Source organism: Parasteatoda tepidariorum, chromosome 5 (genome assembly GCF_982258835.1).
Source record: "Parasteatoda tepidariorum strain Cologne lab strain chromosome 5, Ptep-v5.0, whole genome shotgun sequence".
NCBI lineage: Eukaryota > Metazoa > Arthropoda > Arachnida > Araneae > Theridiidae > Parasteatoda > Parasteatoda tepidariorum.
In genome coordinates this window covers 4,756,698-4,778,610 of record NC_141759.1, presented here as the reverse complement: position 1 = coordinate 4,778,610, position 21,913 = coordinate 4,756,698, and the positions used below count along the sequence as shown (strand labels likewise).

Sequence of the window (21,913 nt, the reverse complement as noted above, 5' to 3'; positions counted from 1 at the left end):
GTGGAAGTATTTATTCAAAAACCTAAGGTGCGTCATTTTACACTTCAGGTTATTATAAATCAACCTCAGGTGCATTTTGTTCTACCTCAGGGAATTAATATTCAGCCTCAGGTATCTAATTTTATGCTAGTAGAAGTATATATTTTTCAACCTAAGGGGGGCCATTTTACACTTCTGGTTGTTATAAATCAACCTGAAGTGTATTTTCAACAATTGGAAAGGTTATTTTTAATTAGCGCCATGTGTTCCATGTTCTACCTTAAGTTATTATTTCGTAACCTCAAGTATATACTTTTGTATTTTTAGAAGTATTAATTTTTCAACCAAAGACGTTTTTTTTAGCACTTACGAAGCTGAGGTGTTATACGGACCACCTAGTTTATTAATTTTTAGACTCACTATATAAAAAATATAATATATATATATAAAGATATTATATATAGTATATGAAGAATAATGTACATTACATATTTTTTCACTAGTAGAGATCATTTATCAACCTGAAATTTTTAATATTAAACCTTCGGCAGTAATTGCTTCTTGTGTTAAGCTATAAAAGAAAGTTTCAAATGCATAATTCTTCTATAATTTTAATAGATTGATTTAAATCATCTTAAAATAACACTTATCCAAATTCTACAGTTAGTAAAAATTATTTATGGGAACTCATACTCGCATTTTTAGAAGATAGTTGTCTAAGGTGCTTGAATTTTTAAAGCTATAAAACTACAAATTTAAATAATTAGTCAGCTGAAATTCAAAGTACTTTTATTTAAAACTAAAATTTCACTTTTTTTACAAACTAACAAAATTATTTTAAATACTGTTTCCGTCTACATGTTGAAACTTGTAATTATTGGAACCTAAAAGGAAGAAAAAAAATATAAATTAGTAAGAAAGTCATATTTACAATAATAGTGGCAGGTCTTAAAATATTAGAAAGTTTTTTTTTTATCATTTAAATTAACTGGATGAAATTAATTTTTCTTTTCAGATAAATATCTTCTGCCATTTCTATTGAATCCTCGTAGCTAAAAAGCATGACATGTATCACAGCCACAAAATAAAATACACTGAAGACAGTATTGCCATTAACAACATTTACAGAAATTCAAATATACAGGGTGTTTATAAAGTCTCGGACCCATTTTGATGTTTAATAACTCATAAAATAATAATGATAGATTAAAATTAATAACATAAATGGTTAGATAGACTCAAAAACTTTCATGAACCTTGTCAATGAACTTCCACGTGTGCCCCCTTCGTCGCACAGAGAATATCAAGTCGATAGTCAATTTCACGCCAGGTAGCGGCAAGCATGTCGGCATCCACAGAGGCTATTGCGGTTGTAATTCTGGCTTTTAGGCCATCAATGTTCGACGCGATCCTCCTGTAAGCATTGTCCTTTATAAATCCCCAAAGAAAAAAGTCCAGCGGCGTTACATCAGGTGATCTGGGTGGCCAAGGAATTGAACCTCCTCGCCCAATCCATCTTCCTGTAAAATGGCCATTCAAAGAACTATGAATGATGATACCCCAATGAGGTGGTGCACCATCTTGTTGCAAAAAGACATGTGGCTGAAGCTCTTCTAGTTGTGGTAATAGGAAGTTTTCCAACATGTCTAAGTATACGACTGATGAGATTGTCTTTTCTGTAAAAAAGAAAGCTACCTCTCGTGAAATTGACTATCGACTTGATATTCTCCGTGCGACGAAGGGGGCACACGTGGAAGTTCATTGACAAGGGTCATGAAACTTTTTGAGTCTATCTAACCATTAATGTTATTAATTTTAATCTATCTTTATTATTTTATGAGTTATTAAACATCAAAATGGGTCCGGGACTTTATAAACACCCTGTATAATTCCATTCTTATTATGCAATTTTAACACTTTTTATTTTTCTATACATCTGTAACATTATGGTACTTGTAAGTTTAATAATTAGATTTCCTTCCCTTTCTTTTTTAAAAATCTTTAAACTCAATAAACTTAGTCTATATTTTTCTACTTTTTGTCAGACTTCATGAAACTAGCAGCTTTTTTTTAAAATTTTTGACGCTGATTCTGAAAAGGACTTATGTTATTCTCAATCACATCAGAGTTTCTTAAAAAATAGTTATTTTAATAATTTTAATCAATGTAATCAAGAATCTACAATCGTTTAATAAATTAAAATTTTAAAGTTATGTACCAATTTTTATTCTTTTTTTACACTCAATCGAATAGAACAAATTACAAGCTGATAAGGAGCATTTATTTTAAAGTTGTGAGTAATTTTATGTGAGGAAAATGTCTAAGAGAGAATGATTTGAAATAATACTTTTAAAATAAGTTGAGTATAATATCTCCTATATAACTTATAATACCGAGCAGAATTAAACTAATAGTTAGTTGTTACAAACACTTGTTTAAATATAAATACACATCCCCTAGGATGAAACTCAAAATAATGCATATTACTTTCAACAATAAATGTTTTTATTTGCAATTGATTTTATTCAATTCAGGATTAAAATTGCATACTATACAGACTTATTTCTAAAATATTTAAGATTTCCGAAATTCGCACACTTTTGAAGTAGTGAACCATAAACAGCTGCATGAAAAAGCTCATAACCTTGAAACAAATTGTCATATAAACTTGAAATCGGATCTAATTTCATTCTGCCCAATATTCTAATAAGTAATAACAATCTGCTTGGTAAATTATTAACGTGGGTTAAATGCGAGAAAATAACATGTAGTGAAAATAGCAGTTTTGTGATCAAACATGAAGAAGTGAGCTAGTACAGTTACTAGTTTTCAATTATCAAATATCTAGCAAACTATTGTTATCAACAATTACATAAATTCTGTAGTTTATTAGGAGAGATTACTTTTTCTTTTAGGTATAAATTCAGAACTATATCCTAGGGCAGGGATGGCGAACCAATGGCACGCGTGCCATTTATGGCACGCGACACAATATTTTGGGCACTCCACCCGAATACAATTGTTGTTACACTATGAATTTTTATTACACAAATGTTTATGAAGCATATGTAACAATTAGATTAATATTCACGGAAAACAAACAAAATAATAATCAATTATTGATAAAAAAATTAAAAATTAATACTAAAAAAAACAATTAATAACCGTTAAAAACAAGCTAACAATAAATAACTAGGAAAAAAAATCATTAGTCCTGCTTAAACTAGCATCTTACAACCTAATATAAGTTATTTGTCATCTAATCTGCAATAACATAAGTCACACTGATGTTACTTTAAGTTGAATTACGCGTATAACTGAGACATTGCAAAATGTATTTTTTTTCAATGTAAATAAAGAGATTTGAGTTGATAGTATTTAGTATTATTATTTTCCCAATAATCACGAAGTCAAAGTAATTTGACCCCACGTCTATGACCTCATTAAGCAATTTTTTAGAGAGAATGGCACGTTGGTGTATAAAGGTTCGCCACCCCTGTCCTAGGTGAAGGCTGAGCAGTAGCTTGCTTGTCTCTTCTTCTGCGCCGCCGCGCATGTGCTATTTACAGCCTAGGCCAGGGATGGCGAACCAATGGCACGCGTGCCATTTATGGCACGCCACATAATATTTTGGGCACGCCACCGATCACAAAGTTCACTGTGAAGCAATTTACCAATTAAATTAAAATTCACAAAAACAAGCATAAAAAATAAACAATTATTGACAAAAAAATTACAATTAATGCCAAAAAACAATTAATTACCATAAAAAACAAGCTAACAATAAATAACTAGCAAAAAACATTGGCAGACCTGCGTAAAATAACATCTTACAACCTTTTTTAAGATATTTGTCATCTAATCTGCAACAACAGAAGTCACACTGATGTTACTTTAAGTTGAAGAAGTTGAATTACGCGTATAACTGAGACATTGCGGAATTTATTCTTTTTCATAGTAAATAAAGAGTTTTGAGTTGATAGTATTTAGTGTTATTATTTTCCCAATAATCACGAAGTCAAAATTGTTTGATGGCACGTCTATGAACAAGTTAAACAATTTTTTAGAAAAAATGGCACGTTGGTGCATAAAGGTTCGCCACCCCTGGCCTAGGCCATCTCAGTAATATCAGGGAACTGTGGATAAGCTCTGTAAATATATATATAATATATATATATATATATATATATATAAACAATAATATAAACTTTGCAACAAATATCCAAACGATAAGCATACAGCTATAGTAGAATTTCAAAGCAAAATTGCTATTTTAAAAATCTTTCAATTTTCAATGATTTATTTATAAGAGAAATTGTGAACATTTTTCTCAATTAATCAGCGTGCATACTGCTACGTTGAAACATATACATTTAAGCAAAATAAAAAGAATAGTTCTATTTGACTGAACTACAAACAATAAAATATACTGTGCATAACCTGCTGTAACGATTCACCAATAATGTTACCCAAAACAGTGACGAGAAATATTTCGGTTATTCTCTCTTATTGCTAAGCCTACAACGATAGCTTCTAAGAATATCCTCCAACTTAAATTATTTAAGATCAGGACGCGTCTTTAAAACAAAAATAATAAAATTTAAGTTTCAAAATTGAAGCATATTTGATTAAAAGTGATAAAACTAAAATAATAAATGTCAGGCACACTTACCGAATTTCGAATAGACTTTCAATTGTCAACACACACGCCATTTGCCGGCTCGCATGGAACTCTGGGAAGTGAGTTAGTTAATATGAGGTGTACTTTACGCAACCTTAAAACAAGTTTAGGTATAAATAAAATGACTTCAACACCTCAATAAATACCTCACTCTCTTTAGTTGAAATAAGGTATATTTTTTTATACCTCATAAATACCTCAATATCGTTAGTAGAGAAAAGGTATATTTTTTATACCTCGTAATTTCCTCACTCTCGTTAGGTGAAATAAGGTTGATTTTTTTATACCTCATAAATACCTCTTTTGTTACAAGTGTAAGAGAAACAACCTCGTATACCTTAAAAATCATCTTATCAGTCTGGATGATTTGAAGTGAATTTAAAACAACCTCAAAATAAGCTTAGGTATAAATAAAATGACTTCATATACCTCAATAAATACCTTTTTATCGTTAGTTGAATTAAGGTAAACATTTTTATACCTCAAAAATACCTCCTTTGTTACAAGTGTAAGAAAATAAACCTGGTATACCTTAAAAATCTCCTTATCAGTCTGGTTGATTTGAAGTGAATTTTAAACAACCTCAAAACAAGCTGAAGTATATATCAATCAACCTCTTACACCTTAATTACAACCTTTACGAGGTATAATTTTTATTGCTGTTTTCTCTGCAACCTTAAATATACCTCAAATATACCTCAAAACAACCTTAATACCTCAAAAATACCTCAAATCAACCTTAAATATACCTTAAATTTTCATAAGGGGTGCTACAAATCACGGCTGAATTCAACACTGGCCGTGATAGATGCGTGTCCCAGTGGACAATCCGTCGGAACATGTGTGCTCTCGGGTATGAGAGCCGCCGCCTCACACGTGTGCCACTGCTAACCCAGCGTCATCGGACTATTCGGCGTGCATTTGCCACCAATCACCATGGATGGACACTGTAACAGTGGCGTAACGTGATCTGGTCTGACGAATCACGTTATCAACTGTTCCATGCAGATGGGAGGCATCGTGTGTGGCGCACACCGCACGAAGCGATGGATCCAGCATGCCAAGTGGGCACAGTCCAGGCTGGTGGCCTATCAGTCATGGTGTGAGGTGCATTTTCGTGGCATGGAATGGGCCCCCTGGTCGTTCTGGATGCCACATTGATTGGTCAGCGGTATCTTCAACTGCTTGGAGACCATCTCCACCCTTTTGTCATGTTTCAACACCCTGATGCTGTGTATCAAGATGACAACGCAGCACCACATCGCGCCAATATCGTCCGTGCCTGGTTCGACGAGCATGCAGGTGAGATCCAACGACTGAATTGGCCACCTCGAAGTTCTTATATGAACCCCATTGAACATATCTGGGATGCCCCCGACGTCAGGATCAGGGCATTGAATCTTCAACCCACGAACAGCCCTTATGAAAATTTAAGGTATATTTGAGGTTGATTTGAGGTATTTCTGAGGTATTAAGGTTGTTTTGAGGTATATTTGAGGTATATTTAAGGTTGCAGAGAAAACAGCAATAAAAATTATACCTCGTAAAGGTTGTAACTAAGGTGTACGAGGTTGATTTATATATACTTCAGCTTGTTTTGAGGTTGTTTAAAATTCACCTCAAATCAACCAGACTGATAAGGAGATTTTTAAGGTATACCAGGTTTATTTTCTTACACTTGTAACAAAAGAGGTATTTTTGAGGTATAAAAATTTTTACCTTATTTCAACTAACGATAAAAAGGTATTTATTGAGGTATATGAAGTCATTTTATTTATGCCTAAGCTTATTTTGAAGTTGTTTTAAATTCACTTCAAATCATCCAGACTGATAAGATGATTTTTAAGGTATACGAGGTTGTTTCTCTTACAAAAGAGGTATTTATGAGGTATAAAAAAATCAACCTTATTTCAACTAACGAGAGTGAGGTAATTACGAGGTATAAAAAATATACCTTTTTTCTACTAACGATATTGAGGTATTTATGAGGTATAAAAAAATATACCTTATTTCAACTAAAGAGAGTGAGGTATTTATTGAGGTGTTGAAGTCTTTTTATTTATACCTAAGCTTGTTTTAAGGTTGCTTAAAGTACACTTCATATTAACTAACTCACTTCCCAGAGTTCCATGCGAGCCGGCAAATGACGTGTGTGTTGACAATCGAAAGTCTATTCGAAATTCGGTAAGTGTGCTTGACATTTATTAATTTAGTTTTATCACTTTTAATCAAATACGCTTCAATTTTGAAACTTATATTTTATTATTTTTGTTTTAACGACGCGTCCTGATCTTAAATAATTTAAGTTGGAGGATATTCTTAGAAGCTATCGTTGTAGGCTTAGAAATAAGAGCGAATAACCGAAATATTTCTCGTCACTGTTTTGGGTAACATTACTGGTGAATCGTTACAGCAGGTTATGCACAGTATATTTTATTGTTTGTAGTTCAGTCAAATAGAACTATTCTTTTTATTTTGCTTAAATGTATATGTTTTAACGTAGCAGTATGCACGCTGATTAATTGAGAAAAATGTTCACAATTTCTCTTATAAATAAATCATTGAAAATTGAAAGATTTTTAAAATAACAATTTTGCTTTGAAATTCTACTATAGCTGTATGCTTATCGTTTGGATATTTGTTGCAAAGTTTATATTATTGTTTATATATATACAAAGTTTATATATATATATATATATATATATATATATATATATATATATATATATATATATATATATATATATATATATATATATATATATATATATATATATATATATATATATATATATATATATATATATATATATATATATACAGAGCTTATCCATAGTTCCGTGATATTACTGAGATGGCCTAGGCTGTAAATAGCACATGCGCGGCTGCGCAGAAGAAGAGACAAGCAAGCTACTGCTCAGGCTTCCCCTAGGATATAGTTCTGAATTTATACCTAAAAGAAAAAGTAATCTCTCCTAATAAACTACAGAATTTATGCAATTGTTGATAACAATAGTTTGCTAGATATTTGATAATTGAAAACTAGTAACTGTACTAGCTCACTTCTTCATGTTTGATCACAAAACTGCTATTTTCACTACATGTTATTTTCTCGCATTTTACCCACGTTAATTATTTACTAAGCAGATTGTTATTACTTATTAGAATATTGGGCAGAATGAAATTAGATCCGATTTCAAGTTTATATGACAATTTGTTTCAAGGTTATGAGCTTTTTCATGCAGCTGTTTATGGTTCACTACTTCAAAAGTGTGCGAATTTCGGAAATCTTAAATATTTTAGAAATAAGTCTGTATAGTATGCAATTTTAATCCTGAATTGAATAAAATCAATTGCAAATAAAAACATTTATTGTTGAAAGTAATATGCATTATTTTGAGTTTCATCCTATGGGATGTGTATTTATATTTAAACAAGTGTTTGTAACAACTAACTATTAGTTTTATTCTGCTCGGTATTATAAGTTATATAGGAGATATTATACTCAAATTATTTTAAAAGTATTATTTCAAATCATTCTCTCTTAGACATTTTCCTCACATAAAATTACTCACAACTTTAAAATAAATGCTCCTTATCAGCTTCTAATTTGTTCTATTCGATTGAGTGTAAAAAAAGAATAAAAATTGGTACATAACTTTAAAATTTTTAATTTATTAAGCGATTGTAGATTCTTGATTACATTGATTAAAAATTATTAAAATAACTATTTTTTAAGAAACTCTGATGTGATTGATAATAACATAAGTCCTTTTCAGAATCACCGTCAAAAATTTAAAAAAAAGCTGCTAGTTTCATGAAGTCTGACAAAAAGTTGAAAAATATAGACTAGGTTTATTGAGTTTAAAGATTTTTAAAAAAGAAAGGGAAGGAAATCTAATTATTAAACTTACAAGTACCATAATGTTACAGATGTATAGAAAAATAAAAAGTCTTAAAATTGCATAATAAGATTGGAATTATACAGGGTGTTTATAAAGTCCATTTTGATGTTTAATAACTCATAAAATAATAAAGATAGATTAAAATTAATAACATTAATGGTTAGATAGACACAAAAAGTTTCATGACGCTTGTCAATGAACTTCCACGTGTGCCCCCTTCGTCGCACGGGGAATATCAAGTCGATAGTCAATTTCACGAGAGGTAGCTTTCTTTTTTACAGAAAAGACAATCTCATCAGTCGTATACTTAGACATGTTTGAAAACTTCGTATTTCCACAACTAGAAGAGCTTCAGCCACATCTCTTTTTGCAACAAGATGGTGCACCACCTCATTGGGGTATCATCGTTCGTAGTTTTTTGAATGACCATTTTACAGGAAGATGGATTGGGCGAGGAGGTCCAATTCCTTGGCCACCCTGATCACCTGATATAAGGCCGCTGGACTTTTTTCTTTGGGGATTTATAAAGGACAATGTTTACAGGAGGATCGTGTCGAACATTGATGGCCTAAAAGCCAGAATTACAACCACAAAAGCCTCTGTGGATGCCGACATGCTTGCCGCTACCTGGAGTGAAATTGACTATCGACTTGATATTCTCCGTGCGATGAAAGGGGCACACGTGGAAGTTCATTGACAAGGTTCATGAAAGTTTTTGAGTCTATCTAACCATTTATGTTTTTAATTTTAATCTATCTTTATTATTTTATGAGTTATTAAACATCAAAATGGATCCGAAACTTTATAAACACCCTGTATATTTGAATTTCTGTAAATGTTGTTAATGGTAATACTGTCTTCAGTGTATTTTATTTTGTGGCTGTGATACATGTCATGCTTTTTAGCTACGAGGATTGAATAGAAATGGCAGAAGATATTTATCTGAAAAGGAAAATTAATTTCATCCAGTTAATTTAAATGATAAAAAAAAATACTTTCTAATATTTTAAGACCTGCCACTTTTATTGTAAATATGATTTTCTTACTAATTTATGTTTTTTTTCCTTTTAGGTTACAATAATTACAAGTTTCAACATGTAGACGGAACTAGTATTTAAAATAATTTTGTTGGTTTGTAAAAAAAGTGAAATTTTAGTTTTAAATAAAAGTACTTTGAAATTCAGCTGACTAATTATTTAAATTTGTAGTTTTATAGCTTTAAAAATTTAAGCACCTTAGACAACTATCTTCTAAAAATACGAGTATGAGTTCCCATAAATAATTTTTACTAACTGTAGAATTTGGATAAGTGTTATTTTAAGATGATTTAAATCAATCTATTAAAATTATAGAAGAATTATGCATTTGAAACTTTCTTTTATAGCTTAACAAAAGAAGCAATTACTGCCGAAGGTTTAATATTAAAAATTTCAGGTTGATAAATGATCTCTACTAGTGAAAAAAATGTAATGTACATTATTCTTTATATAATATATATAATATCTTTATATATATATTATATTTTTTATATAGTGAGTCTAAAAATTAATAAACTAGGTGGTCCGTATAACACCTCACCTTCGTAAGTGCTAAAAAAACATCTTTGGTTGATAAATTAATACTTCTAAAAATACAAAAATATATACTTGAGGTTACGAAATAATAACTTAAGGTAGAACATGGAACACATGGCGCTAATTAAAAATAACCTCTCCAATTGTTGAAAATACATCTGAGGTAGATTTATAATAAGCTGAAGTGTAAAATGACACACCATAGGTTGAAAAATATCTACCTCTACAAGCATAAAATTAGATACCTGAGGTTGAAAAATAATTACCTGAAGTCGAACAAAATACACCTGAGGTTGATTTATAATAACCTGAAGTGTAAAATGACACACCTTAGGTTGTTGAATAAATACTTCCACAAGTGTAAAAAAATATACTTCAGGCTGAAACACATATACCTCTGGAGGTATATTTAAGGTATATTTGAGGTTGATTTTGAGGTATTCATTTGCACCCTTTTCAACCTTTACGACGTATTTAAACAACAACCTCCTTTATACCTTTAAAATATACCTCGTTTATACCTCATTTATACCTCGATTTTTTCATAAGGGAGGCCACAATTGGCTGCCGCTCTGCAGGATGTGTGGTGCCAACTACCTCCGGACGTGTTCCAGAGCCTTGCAGACTCACTTCCACGCCATATCGCTGCACTCCGCAGGGCCCCGACCAGATATTAGGTGAGTATCCCATGAGTTGTGCTCCGTCAGTGTATATATATATATATATATATATATATATATATATATATATATATATATATATATATATATACATCAATGTTACGTTAAATGCAAAGGAAAACCACGAAAAAGTCTTTTAGATTACTGAACAATAATAACATCACAGCTATATGTTCATTATCGCAATGAATTATTTTTTCAACCATTATTTTTTTTATCTTCCTTGACAGCAATTTGTCATCTTAGTGGATGTTATGAAACACTTTTCTTATATTTTTAACATGACCCAGAAATCAAAGTAACTTGCAATTTAAATAAAATCATATTTATAAAAGCTTTTGTAGTATTCTATATATTATTTAAAATTAAATTAAAATTTAGACAATTCAAATGTTGCGTTAAATGCAAGGGAAAACCACGAAAAAGTCTTTTAGATTACTGAACAATAATATCATCACAGCTATATGTTCATTATCGCAATGAATTATTTTTTCAACCATTATTTTTTTTATCTTCCTTGACAGCAATTTGTCATCTTAGTGGATGTTGTGAAACACTTTTCTTATATTTTTAACTTTTAACACGACCCAGAAATTAAAGTAACTTGCAATTTAAATAAACTTATATTTATAAAAGCTTATGTAGTATCCTATAAATTATTTAAAATTAAATTAAAATTTAGACAAATCAAATGTTGTGTTAAATGCAAAGGGAAAGCACGAAAAAGTTTTAGATTTCTGAACAATAATAAATTTACAGCTAAATGTTCATTATTGCAATGAATTATTTTTTCAACCATTAATTTTTTTATCCTAGTTATTTTGTTATTTATTATTAGAAAAGGTGACATGGTTGCTAGATTTTGAATAACTCGCTTTTTTGGCAGTCTTGATTTGGCCTCTTTCCATAAGTTTATTACTGTTTGTTCTTGTTGCTAGCTGTGCACCATCTTACGTTAGTGTTAACACTTTTAGCATTGTAAGCACAAGCATTGTTAGCAATGTAAACACAAGTAATAAGTTATCAAAGAGATTGCTTGCAAGGATCTCAAAACACAACGATGCCAAATGGCTTTAAAATTCAACGGAAACAGTAACCCGGAAATTTAGTCGGTACCGAGCTTGCAGCGTTCCCTAAGTGTTGAAAACACCATCCATAAAGAATCCCACAATTTAGCCGAAACTTACTATAAAGTTTATTAGAACTCTATTCAACGCGAAAATTGACCATTAATATTTAAAAAAATGACATCAAATATTTGAAAATGACATCAAAATCCCACAGACTTATACAGACCTCGCCACCCAATTGATTGTAAACAAAGATCGTGACGTCACGCGCCAGTGTTCCATTAGTTAACACAAGAGGAGACAAAGAGCTCGCCGCACTCTTCTACATTCTACGAAAAAAAAAAAAAAAGCATTGAAAAATGAAAATACGCTTATAAATTTTTTTATAAGATTTTATAATAGTAAGTGAAAACTTTTTTTTCATTAGGTGTAATATTCGTATTTATAACCATCTTTGCGTGTTCGTTATAAAAGACATTTTTACGGTGAAATATTTAAGCAGTTATTATCCATAAGGATTAGAAATTAAAGGTGATTTGCATTTAAAATGTTGAAAAATACCCTTATTTGGACTAAAATGATGAGAAGAGTATTAATAGAAAATATTCATTTTCAGAAAGTGTGTTTATAGCACTGTCATCTTTGCATTGAAAGAAGCATTATTAAATGGGTGAAGAAAAATCATAAAAGTTGATAGGATTCCTCATTCATGTGTTGTTAGGTACCTTATTAGGTGTTATTAAGTAGACCATTCATTAATTAATTGTATTAGGTGTAATTGATTTCTACACCCAGGGGTCTGTCCAGGCCAAATTTACTACCGTTTAGCGGTACCTTCACAAATTCAACTTAAGGAAAAACTATAGCTTCACGAAATACTCTTTCTTAAAATTTTTATTTTTGTATCCCGTAAGAAAGGATGAATCCATATTTTTGTGTTGATTTTTTTAATATAATTTTTAATTTTTGCAAATTAGGTCTAAATTTTCACAAAATAAGGTACCTTTCAGAAAAACCTAGGCAGACCCCTCACACCAAAATAATTTGGTACATCCTTCTTAAGTTTGATGGGCGCCGGTTTGTTGTTAAAAGCCAACCTTAATTTTAAATCTAATTGCTAATTCTTCTGACAAACATTAGCAATATTAGTCAATATTGAAAATAATATTTTACCATTAGTATAAAATTTTTATTCTGTATACAATTAATATCTCAAGATTTCACCATCCTATTGTAACTAATTAGACATCATGATTTTAAATTTAAGTACCATTGAACTCTGATAAATTTCTACATTGATTTCTACACCAAAGTAAAATTGTCGACTTCCAGACCGAAACACCTTTGGTGCCATGGCTGGCAGTTATAGTTGATGGGAGCAGATGCCTATACTAAATTACTATATTTTCACCTGTAATCATTCAACTGTATCAAGCAAATTCTTCATAATAAAACTATAGTAAAATTTTCAAGAGTTATTATAATTCTTTAATTATTTCCAAATAGTTATATTAGCAGTTTCTGAATTTAACTAGTAATTTTTCTCTCTAAAAAAAGACTCATTTTTTGATATAATCGATTACAGAATGTTGTCATGCTATTTTCTTCCTCTTTTGCAGATGAATGTTTTTTATTGTTAAACGAGGATGTTAGGAAAGCTATAGATAGTTTTAATATATGCAGAATTTATTATGTGGAATGTTATAGGTTTACAAGTGGGGAAGATAAATATATTTAGATGATATGTCTTGTTCAATATTTAGTTTATATAGATGAACATGCAAAATAATATTTTAATGGGAGGGCATAGCATTACTGAATGCATCAGCGTATAAGTTCAATAATATGGCACGTAAAGGGCAAGATTGGTTAATTTATCTGATTTCCAGTTTTTTTTCACTAACCAATTTTTGCATTAGAAGTGCCCTAATAATGATTTTGATTCCTATAAAAAATATTCATTTTTCTTAGTTTAAAATATTATAAGATATTATTATGAAAAATATTATTATTATAACTAAGGATATAATGAATAGTGATATGGCCGAATACTTAACAAAAAAAAAAATTGGTCGAATAGCTAAAGCCTACTGTGCCCATCTCAGTTTTCTTGGGCTCTGGGGTGCATGAGCAGATGTTCCGGTTAGGTGGTCAGCCGAATGTGAACCCCCAGTGTTTAGTTCCCAAGCATGCTTGGTACTCATTTATCGACCCACTGAAGAGATGAAAGGCTGAGTCAACCTTACCCGACCCGAGGATCAAACCCAGAACCTGTGGCGTGGGAGCGGTAAGCTCTACCACTCAGCCACTAAGCGTTGCATTCATGTACTGAATTCATATTTCCATTCATGTATTGAAAGTATAATTATTCATCAATAATATACTTTTTGCTAATTTAGAATTGGATGTGCCTTCAGATTTATGTAGGCCAAATTGTAATCAAGGTTTAAATATGTGTGTAAATAAAAAAATTCTTTTCCTTTCTCATTAATAGCTAAAGGAAAAAATCAGAATAATTATGATTATGAAACTACAACATTGTTTTTCTATGATACAGGTCTTTTATCATTAAAATCATTGATAGTCATGAAAGCCAAAATTTCTGCCAATCAGAATCACTGAAAGCGATCATCATTGAAGAAAAAAAATCATTTATTGATTAAAAAGTATTGGACAGTAACACATTAGCTTCACTTTGTACTAAGTTATATTTAGTTTTCTTTTCTGTTTTTGCAAAATTTATCACTTCTTCACTTACAGAAATATTTATATATATGTTACGAACAAATTCCATTTAGACGCATTTCATATGTACTAATAAGTAGTATTCAAAGTGGCCTTTCTTTTTTTAGGAATTGTTTTATTTACCGTTTTTTCTCATCATGATGAAAAGATTGAGTATAATAAGGAAAAAAAAGTTCTTTCTTAGGTTTAGAATATCAATAATTGTCTAAAAAATAGAACATTTAAATTTTTAAAAAAAATCTTGGGACTATATAAATCTTTGGACTCCCCCCCCCCCTGAATAAGCCATTCATGATTTATTCGTAAAATAGTAAAATGATAACCGAAATTATATTATAGGCAAAAATATTTTTTTATTTTGCCATTGTTTAAACTTACCTTTGTATGATAGCTTGCTCTTTTAAAACTGTATTATTCATTTGTAGTGGTGATCCAATGCATTATAAATTAAATTTATAAATTCAAGTAGGAATTAAAAATTAAAAAATATATGAATTTCACAACCACTTTGAATAAATAAAAATCTTCCAAAAATATCTTAAAGAATTGCCAGCGAGGTTGATAAAAAATTTTTTTTCATGTACTAAAATAGGTTATACATTATATAAAAATGTGTATTATTTTTTTCTTCAAGGTTGCTCTTCTATATTGGATACACTGCCCAGTGTTTAATTAGTGTGTGTATGAACAGGTTGTCTAACATATTAAAATTAGTTACTACTGCCACTGGGAGATACTGCAGACAAGCCCTTTAATTTAAAGGTTGGTTATAATAATATTGCATAATGTTTTAGTATGATGTTTCCATGTTGTTCATTTACTCATTCCATTGTGTAACTTAAATGAATTATTAATAACTGAATTGTGTTGCTTAATTACTGCTAACAAATTAACTGCTGCTTTCTTAATAATTTTATATAATGTGTAGTAATATTTGTTTTCATTTATCACAGAATAAGCAATAAAGCATTATTCTTGTGAAATTTTTATTGCTGTTTTTCTAAACATCTATTTTAACGTGGCATAAGAATTGCAGTTTATGTAAAAATGCTCAATAATATAATTTAGCTGCACATAAGTTGATAGGGGAAGGTAGTCGGTATGATTTTGAAAGACAGCGAATTAATATTTATGCTGTTGAAAAGCCCTATTCTTGTAGCATATGTTATAATAGTTTCTCAAATAGAAGTCATCTAACTGAGCACAATCAATCCTACTGGAGAGAAACCTTCCTTATTCTTATATGCACATCATAAAAGTTTTTCAAGGTCAGGTACTTAACAGTTGAAAAACCTTATTCTTGTAGTGTGTGTAATGGCTTTTTTCAAAAAAGGCTGATCCAACTAAGCACAGTCGCTCTTATATTGGGGAAAGAGCTTAGTTTTGTAGTGTATGCAGCATTGCCACAGACTACTAAAATGCAACTATTTTCGGTCTTGGGCGACTTTTTTTGCCTGAAAAGGATAAAAAAGCAACTATTTTCAGGAATAGGCGACTATTAGGAGACTTTTTTACTCTTAGCGAAGTTTTTTCTCAAAAATAAACGTTAATAAAAGAAAGCAAACTTTTATACAATCATTTATGTCCAAAAAGCCAAAAATTTAAATTTCCATTAGATTTAATAAAGTACATTATTTTTTCTCTCTGAGGGGCAGTTTTGTTATTTTTAATTGTTTTTTTTCCTTCTATTAACATTCATATTTTATTGTAATTCGACTTTTATTTAGGTACCTATTTTCTAATATGTATACGTTTTATATTTGTAAAAAACTTTTTTTAAATTGGAGCATAGTTAGGACTGGGCGATAGATCGATGTATTGCAAAATATCGATTTAACGCATATATCGGTAGGCCGATGTAGTAACTTTCGTTTTAGGCGATGCATCAGAAATCTGATTGAGCCACCGGAATAAGACTACAATTGCGGTTTAACAATTTAATATGCAAGGATCCTTGGCTAGGCTAAAGCTGTTACCTCACTGACAAAGACGATTTTGATTTCGTCTAGCTGCAGAGATGTAGATAGCGTTTTGCTATTAAGATGATGTTAGTTTTGTGATGTTGAATGACGAAGAGCGAATTGAATTAGAACTCCCAGTTTCGTGCGGGGATCAGCGTTGTAATATAGAATGCAATGCATATTTTCTTATGTCCATTTTTTTTGGAATTTTGCGTTTTTTGAAGATTATTTTCAATGAGACTTAAGGCATTTTGCGATCGTTGTGCATTTAATTTCGTCGGAAATAACTGTGGGTTTTCTTGTATATTATTTTCAGTGAGACTTTTGCTACTTAGCGATCGTTTCGTTCTGCGTTATTTTCTGCATTTATTTTTTGCATTATTTCTGCATTTGTTTTTCCTGTCTGGATATAACAATTCTTGTCAATTATTTTTAGTAGACCTTACTGTTACTTTGCGATTGCTGCACAATCGCTGTTATCTTAAATTTTTGTTCTGAACTTAATAGATCAATGAAAAGAAAATCTAAATAAAAAAAAAGGATTCTTCATTGATTCTTTTCAATCATTGCTTTTCATTTTAAGCAATACAGTTTAATTTGGGTATTTTGTATTTGACTTTCTTATAAAAAGTTAGCTTTTTTAAATTTATTAAATGTAGGTAAGTATAATAATTTGATTATTTTTAAACCAATAAATGTTCAGTCGTTTTTAATTATAAAAAAATAAAACAAAGCTTACCTTTATTTAATTTGCTTTTATTTTTGAGAAAAGGAAAACAAAGTTTTAAAAAATTTGGCTATTAGTTAAAACAAATAATTTTTAAAAAAAAATTAAATAAAGAGTTAAGTAATGTTTTGACGCTTTTTAATAATTTAACTTAAGTATTAAGTACTTAAAGTAATTCTTTTTAAAAAATTTTATTCAAATTCTTTCAATACATGTTTGTTTTATAGTTTGTTAGATAGTCAGTGTCATTTTTAAACAAATAAATCTTTAGCCGATTTTATTTTCCAAAAAGAAATAATAATAAATAAGTATAAATATTTTTACATTTATTAAGTGCAGAATTTGACCATTAGTTAATACTACTTTTTATTATTTTAAGTAATTAAATAGAAAAAGAGTCTAATGATGTTACAAAAGCGTGGTTTTTTTCTCAACAAATAATTAAAAAATTTTTTTAATTTTTTCAAAATCCGGGCTCTATTCATTATATAATAGAAAATCAAGCAGTTTTACTAATTAATTTTCATATTATATTGATTTTTTCAAAAGCTTAAGAAATCGTGAATATGCTCCGATTTCTGTTGTCTCATTTTTCTGAAACCAATATTCATTGTTGCTGTTCTTATTAAACTAATTTATCGTTGTGTGGATCAAATTTATTAGTATTTAGATTCTTTCTGAGTGTAACACTCAGAAATTTTTCAAACTGGAATTTGTCTTTTTCAAGAGTTATGAATTGAATCAGTCGATCAGCACTAGAAGTACACTATTCGTTTAGAAAACTGTTGAACACTTCTTCAAGTTCTGCAAGAAGAAATTGCAGACTTGAAATTCATGATAAAAGAGGCATTTTCTTTCCAATTAATCTTTCAAAACTGTTGCTTAAATATACAGTCTTAGGTTCCTGAAAAAATAAATAAAATATTCTTAAATATTGTCAACTTTAAAAGAATTACCCTAAATTCCCTAACATTTTTGTGATTTTCCAATTTTTTGTTGACAAATAGAGTAACTTTCTAAAAAAGTATTTTAAAAACATTAAAGAAATTTTAATTTTAGGCAAAATGAAATTTCGTTTTATATTGAGGATCAAGATAATAAGGAAATGCATGTCACGTCTTTGCATAACACCACATGGTTATTGTCGGTGACAATTATCCCTGCTTTGAACTATAAAAGCAATATATGTTGGAGAAAGTATTTAAATGTTTCTTTTTCTTTTCCCTATGCCAACTCTACTGTTTTTACCAAGAAACTTTCGTATTGATGACTAGTCAAATTTTATAAAAAATATTTTTACTTGTACAAAAATTTGTTATATGTTACATAAAAATGTGTTTTATTTTTTGCAGATTTTATTTCTGAGTTATAAACACTACCCAGCGTTTCATGACTCTTGAACTTAACCTATGATAATAGCCACAGAAAAGTTGTCTGTAATCTCAAAATTATCTTTGACTGCCACTGTAAAAAATTGGCGAAAGGAATTTTCATTGCCGACTGACTCAAATAACGTTCAATGATATTTTAAAATGATGATTCTATGTTATTCATTCATTTATTCCATTGTAAAATATCTACGTATGTATTGACTATAACTCAATTACATCTATCGCTTATATACTGCTTTAGAAATATTTTAATGTAAAGTGTGGTAATATTTGCTTTCATCAGTTTGCTCGGGAGAACATTGTTCTCGTAAAATGTTTATTGTAACTTTTCTAAAATTCAATTTTAACCTGGCAGAAGATGGTAGAACCTAATAAAAACTTGCTATTATAGTTCATGTAAAAGTTTTCAGCATAATTTAGCTACTCTTAATATATGCAGTCAATATGAGTTTGAAAGACAACAACTTACTTGATGTTCATGCTGATCTGAAACCTTATTCTTGTAGCATATGTTATAATACTTTTTCAGATAGCAGTCATCTGACTGAGCATAGTCTCACTCATACTGGTGAAAAACCTTATTCTTGTAATGTATGTAATAAAAGTTTTTCTCAGAAGAAAACTCTAACTAGACACTGTCGCATTCATACTGGTGAAAAACCTTATTCTTGTAGTGAATGTAATAAAAGTTTTACATTTAGAAGTAATCTGACTGAGCATAGTCGTCTTCATACTCGTGAAAAACCATATTCCTGTAGTGTATGTAATGAAAGTTTTTCATTTAAGAGTCTTCTGACTGAGCATAGACTCAATCATCCTGATGAGAAACCTTATTCTTGTAGTGTATGCAATAAAAGTTTTACGTTTTGGAATAGTCTGATCGAGCATACTCGTGTTCATACTGGTGAGAAACCTTATTCCTGTAATGTATGTAATAAAAGTTTTGCACTGAAGAAAACGCTAACTAGACACAGTCGCGTTCATACTGGTGAAAAACCTTATTCTTGTAATGTATGTAATAAAAGTTTTTCATTTAGGGGTAATCTGACTGATCATAGTCGTCTTCATACTGGTGAAAAACCATATTCCTGTAGTGTATGCAATAAAAGTTTTTCATATAGTTTTCTTCTCACTGAGCATAGTAGAGTTCATACTGGCGAGAAACCTCATAGGTGTAATGTATGTAATAAGACTTTTTCACAGAAACAGCAACTTACTAGACACAATCGCACTCATACTGGAGAGAAACCTTATTCTTGTAATGTATGTACTAAGACTTTTTCACAGAAGCAGCATTTAACTAGACATAAGCTCACTCATGCTTGAGAGATACCATATTATTGTAGTGTGTATAATAAAGGTTTTTCTTGGATGTTTGCATTATCTGCCCACAGTTTTGTTTATACTGCTAAATATTTTTATATAAAGTGTAATAAAATTTTTTTAGCATTATAATGGTCTAGCTGTCCACATTCATTTTCATTGTGCTTGGAACTTCTTAATCTAGTAGTTTCTGTGTAAAAAGAGTTTTGTGGGGATTGTTATTTATCTGTGTGCAGGCAAACTGAATAGTGTATCTGTTAAAGAATCGTATTTTTTAAGTTCGTTCTTTGAGACATGATTAGTATGAGGTATTCAATTAAGACTTGGTACCGCCCACATTTAATTGAAATGTGCTTCTTCTATAATTCTTCGAACCTATTCGAAAGGGACCTTTTCCCTATTTCAACTGTAATATTAAATCACTATCTAAGTAAAATGATTGCCTGTGAAAGAAACTTTTTTTACTTCTGAAGGTCACATGCTATATTTTTTTCCGCCGATGAAAAAATTCTTACACGTTATCTTAACCATGGGCTGGGGGAGAATTTTCACCCCCTGCTTGCAACGCTTCGATCTTATAGATGTTTGTGTCCGTAATCACATGTGATAGTACTTAAACTCTTTAAAAACTAAATATTAACGATATTTTTTTTTTTTTTTTAAATTTCAAAATTTAACTGGATAATTTTAGATAGAAAAAAATTATTTTAAATGATTTTGAAAACACTAATGGATGGTTTTAATTTTTATGTTTTATATATTAAAAATGTGTTAAAAGTTCTTTTTACATTCGTCTTAAATAATAATTCGTACAATTTCAAAATATTAATGCACATGGGGATAGCGTGAAAGTAATTTTTAAGGCTTTTTTAAAGCTATATATATACATAATATTTTTTTTTTAAAGTGTAATAATTTGCCGTTGTTTTTTGCAAGCTGATAATCCAAATTTTCAAAAGTTTTTTTAATAAGGATCGAAGTTCGATCAAAAGCTGTTCAAGGTGGCCCGTTTTATTTATTTTTTGCACACTACTGACAATCTTAAAATATTATCATTTATGATTATATTTTAATTTATTTTTATTTATTTAAATATTATCTTCTACTTTTTTTGAAAATTTTTTCTAAATGAAATTCTAATTTCTTTAATTTTTCCACGACGGTGTTCGAAAGTGAATCCAGTGAAAATAGTTCTTAATTAGCAGTACTGCCACTGGTGACTATAAATGTAAGAAGTGAAAGTAACCCAATTTATTATAATGTTCTTCATCAAAACGGCATCTGAGAAGTCTGGTTCCATGCCTTGACCCGCTCCTCCTTGAAGTTGTATAGGAATGTACTGGGATATTTTCCCTTTTAATACTTTTCGTCTTTAATTGTCAAAAATATTTTTTAAAATTCCCACGACGCTTTCTTTTAAGACTATGTTCAATGCAGTTTTCATTTCCATGTAGTTTCCTAACTTAAGAGTTTCTAAATTATTTTAAAATCAAGGCAGAAACTACCATACCTCCTTCCATGATTCTCCACACGCTTATGAAGAAAGCATGCGAGGTATTGCCATGGGTAGAAAGTTCTGCTCTATGCCACTTGTAGCCCGTTTCAATCGTCCACATTTCATCTATTTCATTGATATTCGTTTTAATTATTCATTGATCTATTTAATTATCAAATATCGATTACATTGCAAGTAATTCAAATCAGGATATAAAAAAAAATCTTTAGATTCACTTTCCATTCGCTATCGCAACACTCGAATACGCCATCTGGGGAGAGACCGGTTTCATGCCTTTAGCCCTTCTCCCTTCCCTCTCCTCCTTTTTTTAGTTGTATAGGAATGTACTACGATATTTTCCCTTTTCTTAATATTTTATCTT

At 30.1% G+C, this 21,913-nt stretch overlaps 1 protein-coding gene across 3 annotated transcripts; it reads left to right on the top strand.

The window, feature by feature from the left end:
• The first annotated feature begins 12,143 nt into the window (after positions 1 to 12,143).
• Positions 12,144 to 20,165, top strand: LOC147808508 (uncharacterized). Of its 3 annotated transcripts, none has more exons than XM_087163187.1 (3): positions 12,144 to 12,290; positions 15,269 to 15,396; positions 18,675 to 20,165. In XM_087163187.1, the coding sequence occupies exon 3, from the start codon at positions 19,158 to 19,160 to the stop codon at positions 20,037 to 20,039; it is 882 nt and encodes a 293-aa protein (XP_087019313.1). In that variant the 5' UTR covers positions 12,144 to 12,290; positions 15,269 to 15,396; positions 18,675 to 19,157; the 3' UTR covers positions 20,040 to 20,165. The 3 variants fall into 3 exon arrangements, with proteins under 3 accessions (XP_087019313.1, XP_087019314.1, XP_087019312.1); XM_087163188.1 differs by having other exon boundaries at positions 12,213 to 12,610; XM_087163186.1 differs by having other exon boundaries at positions 12,220 to 12,420.
• The last annotated feature ends 1,748 nt before the right edge of the window (positions 20,166 to 21,913 follow it).

Coding starts and splice junctions, on each gene's coding strand:
- LOC147808508 (XM_087163187.1), top strand. CDS start 19,158: ATGAGTTTGAAAGACAACAACTTACTTGATGTTCATGCTGATCTGAAA.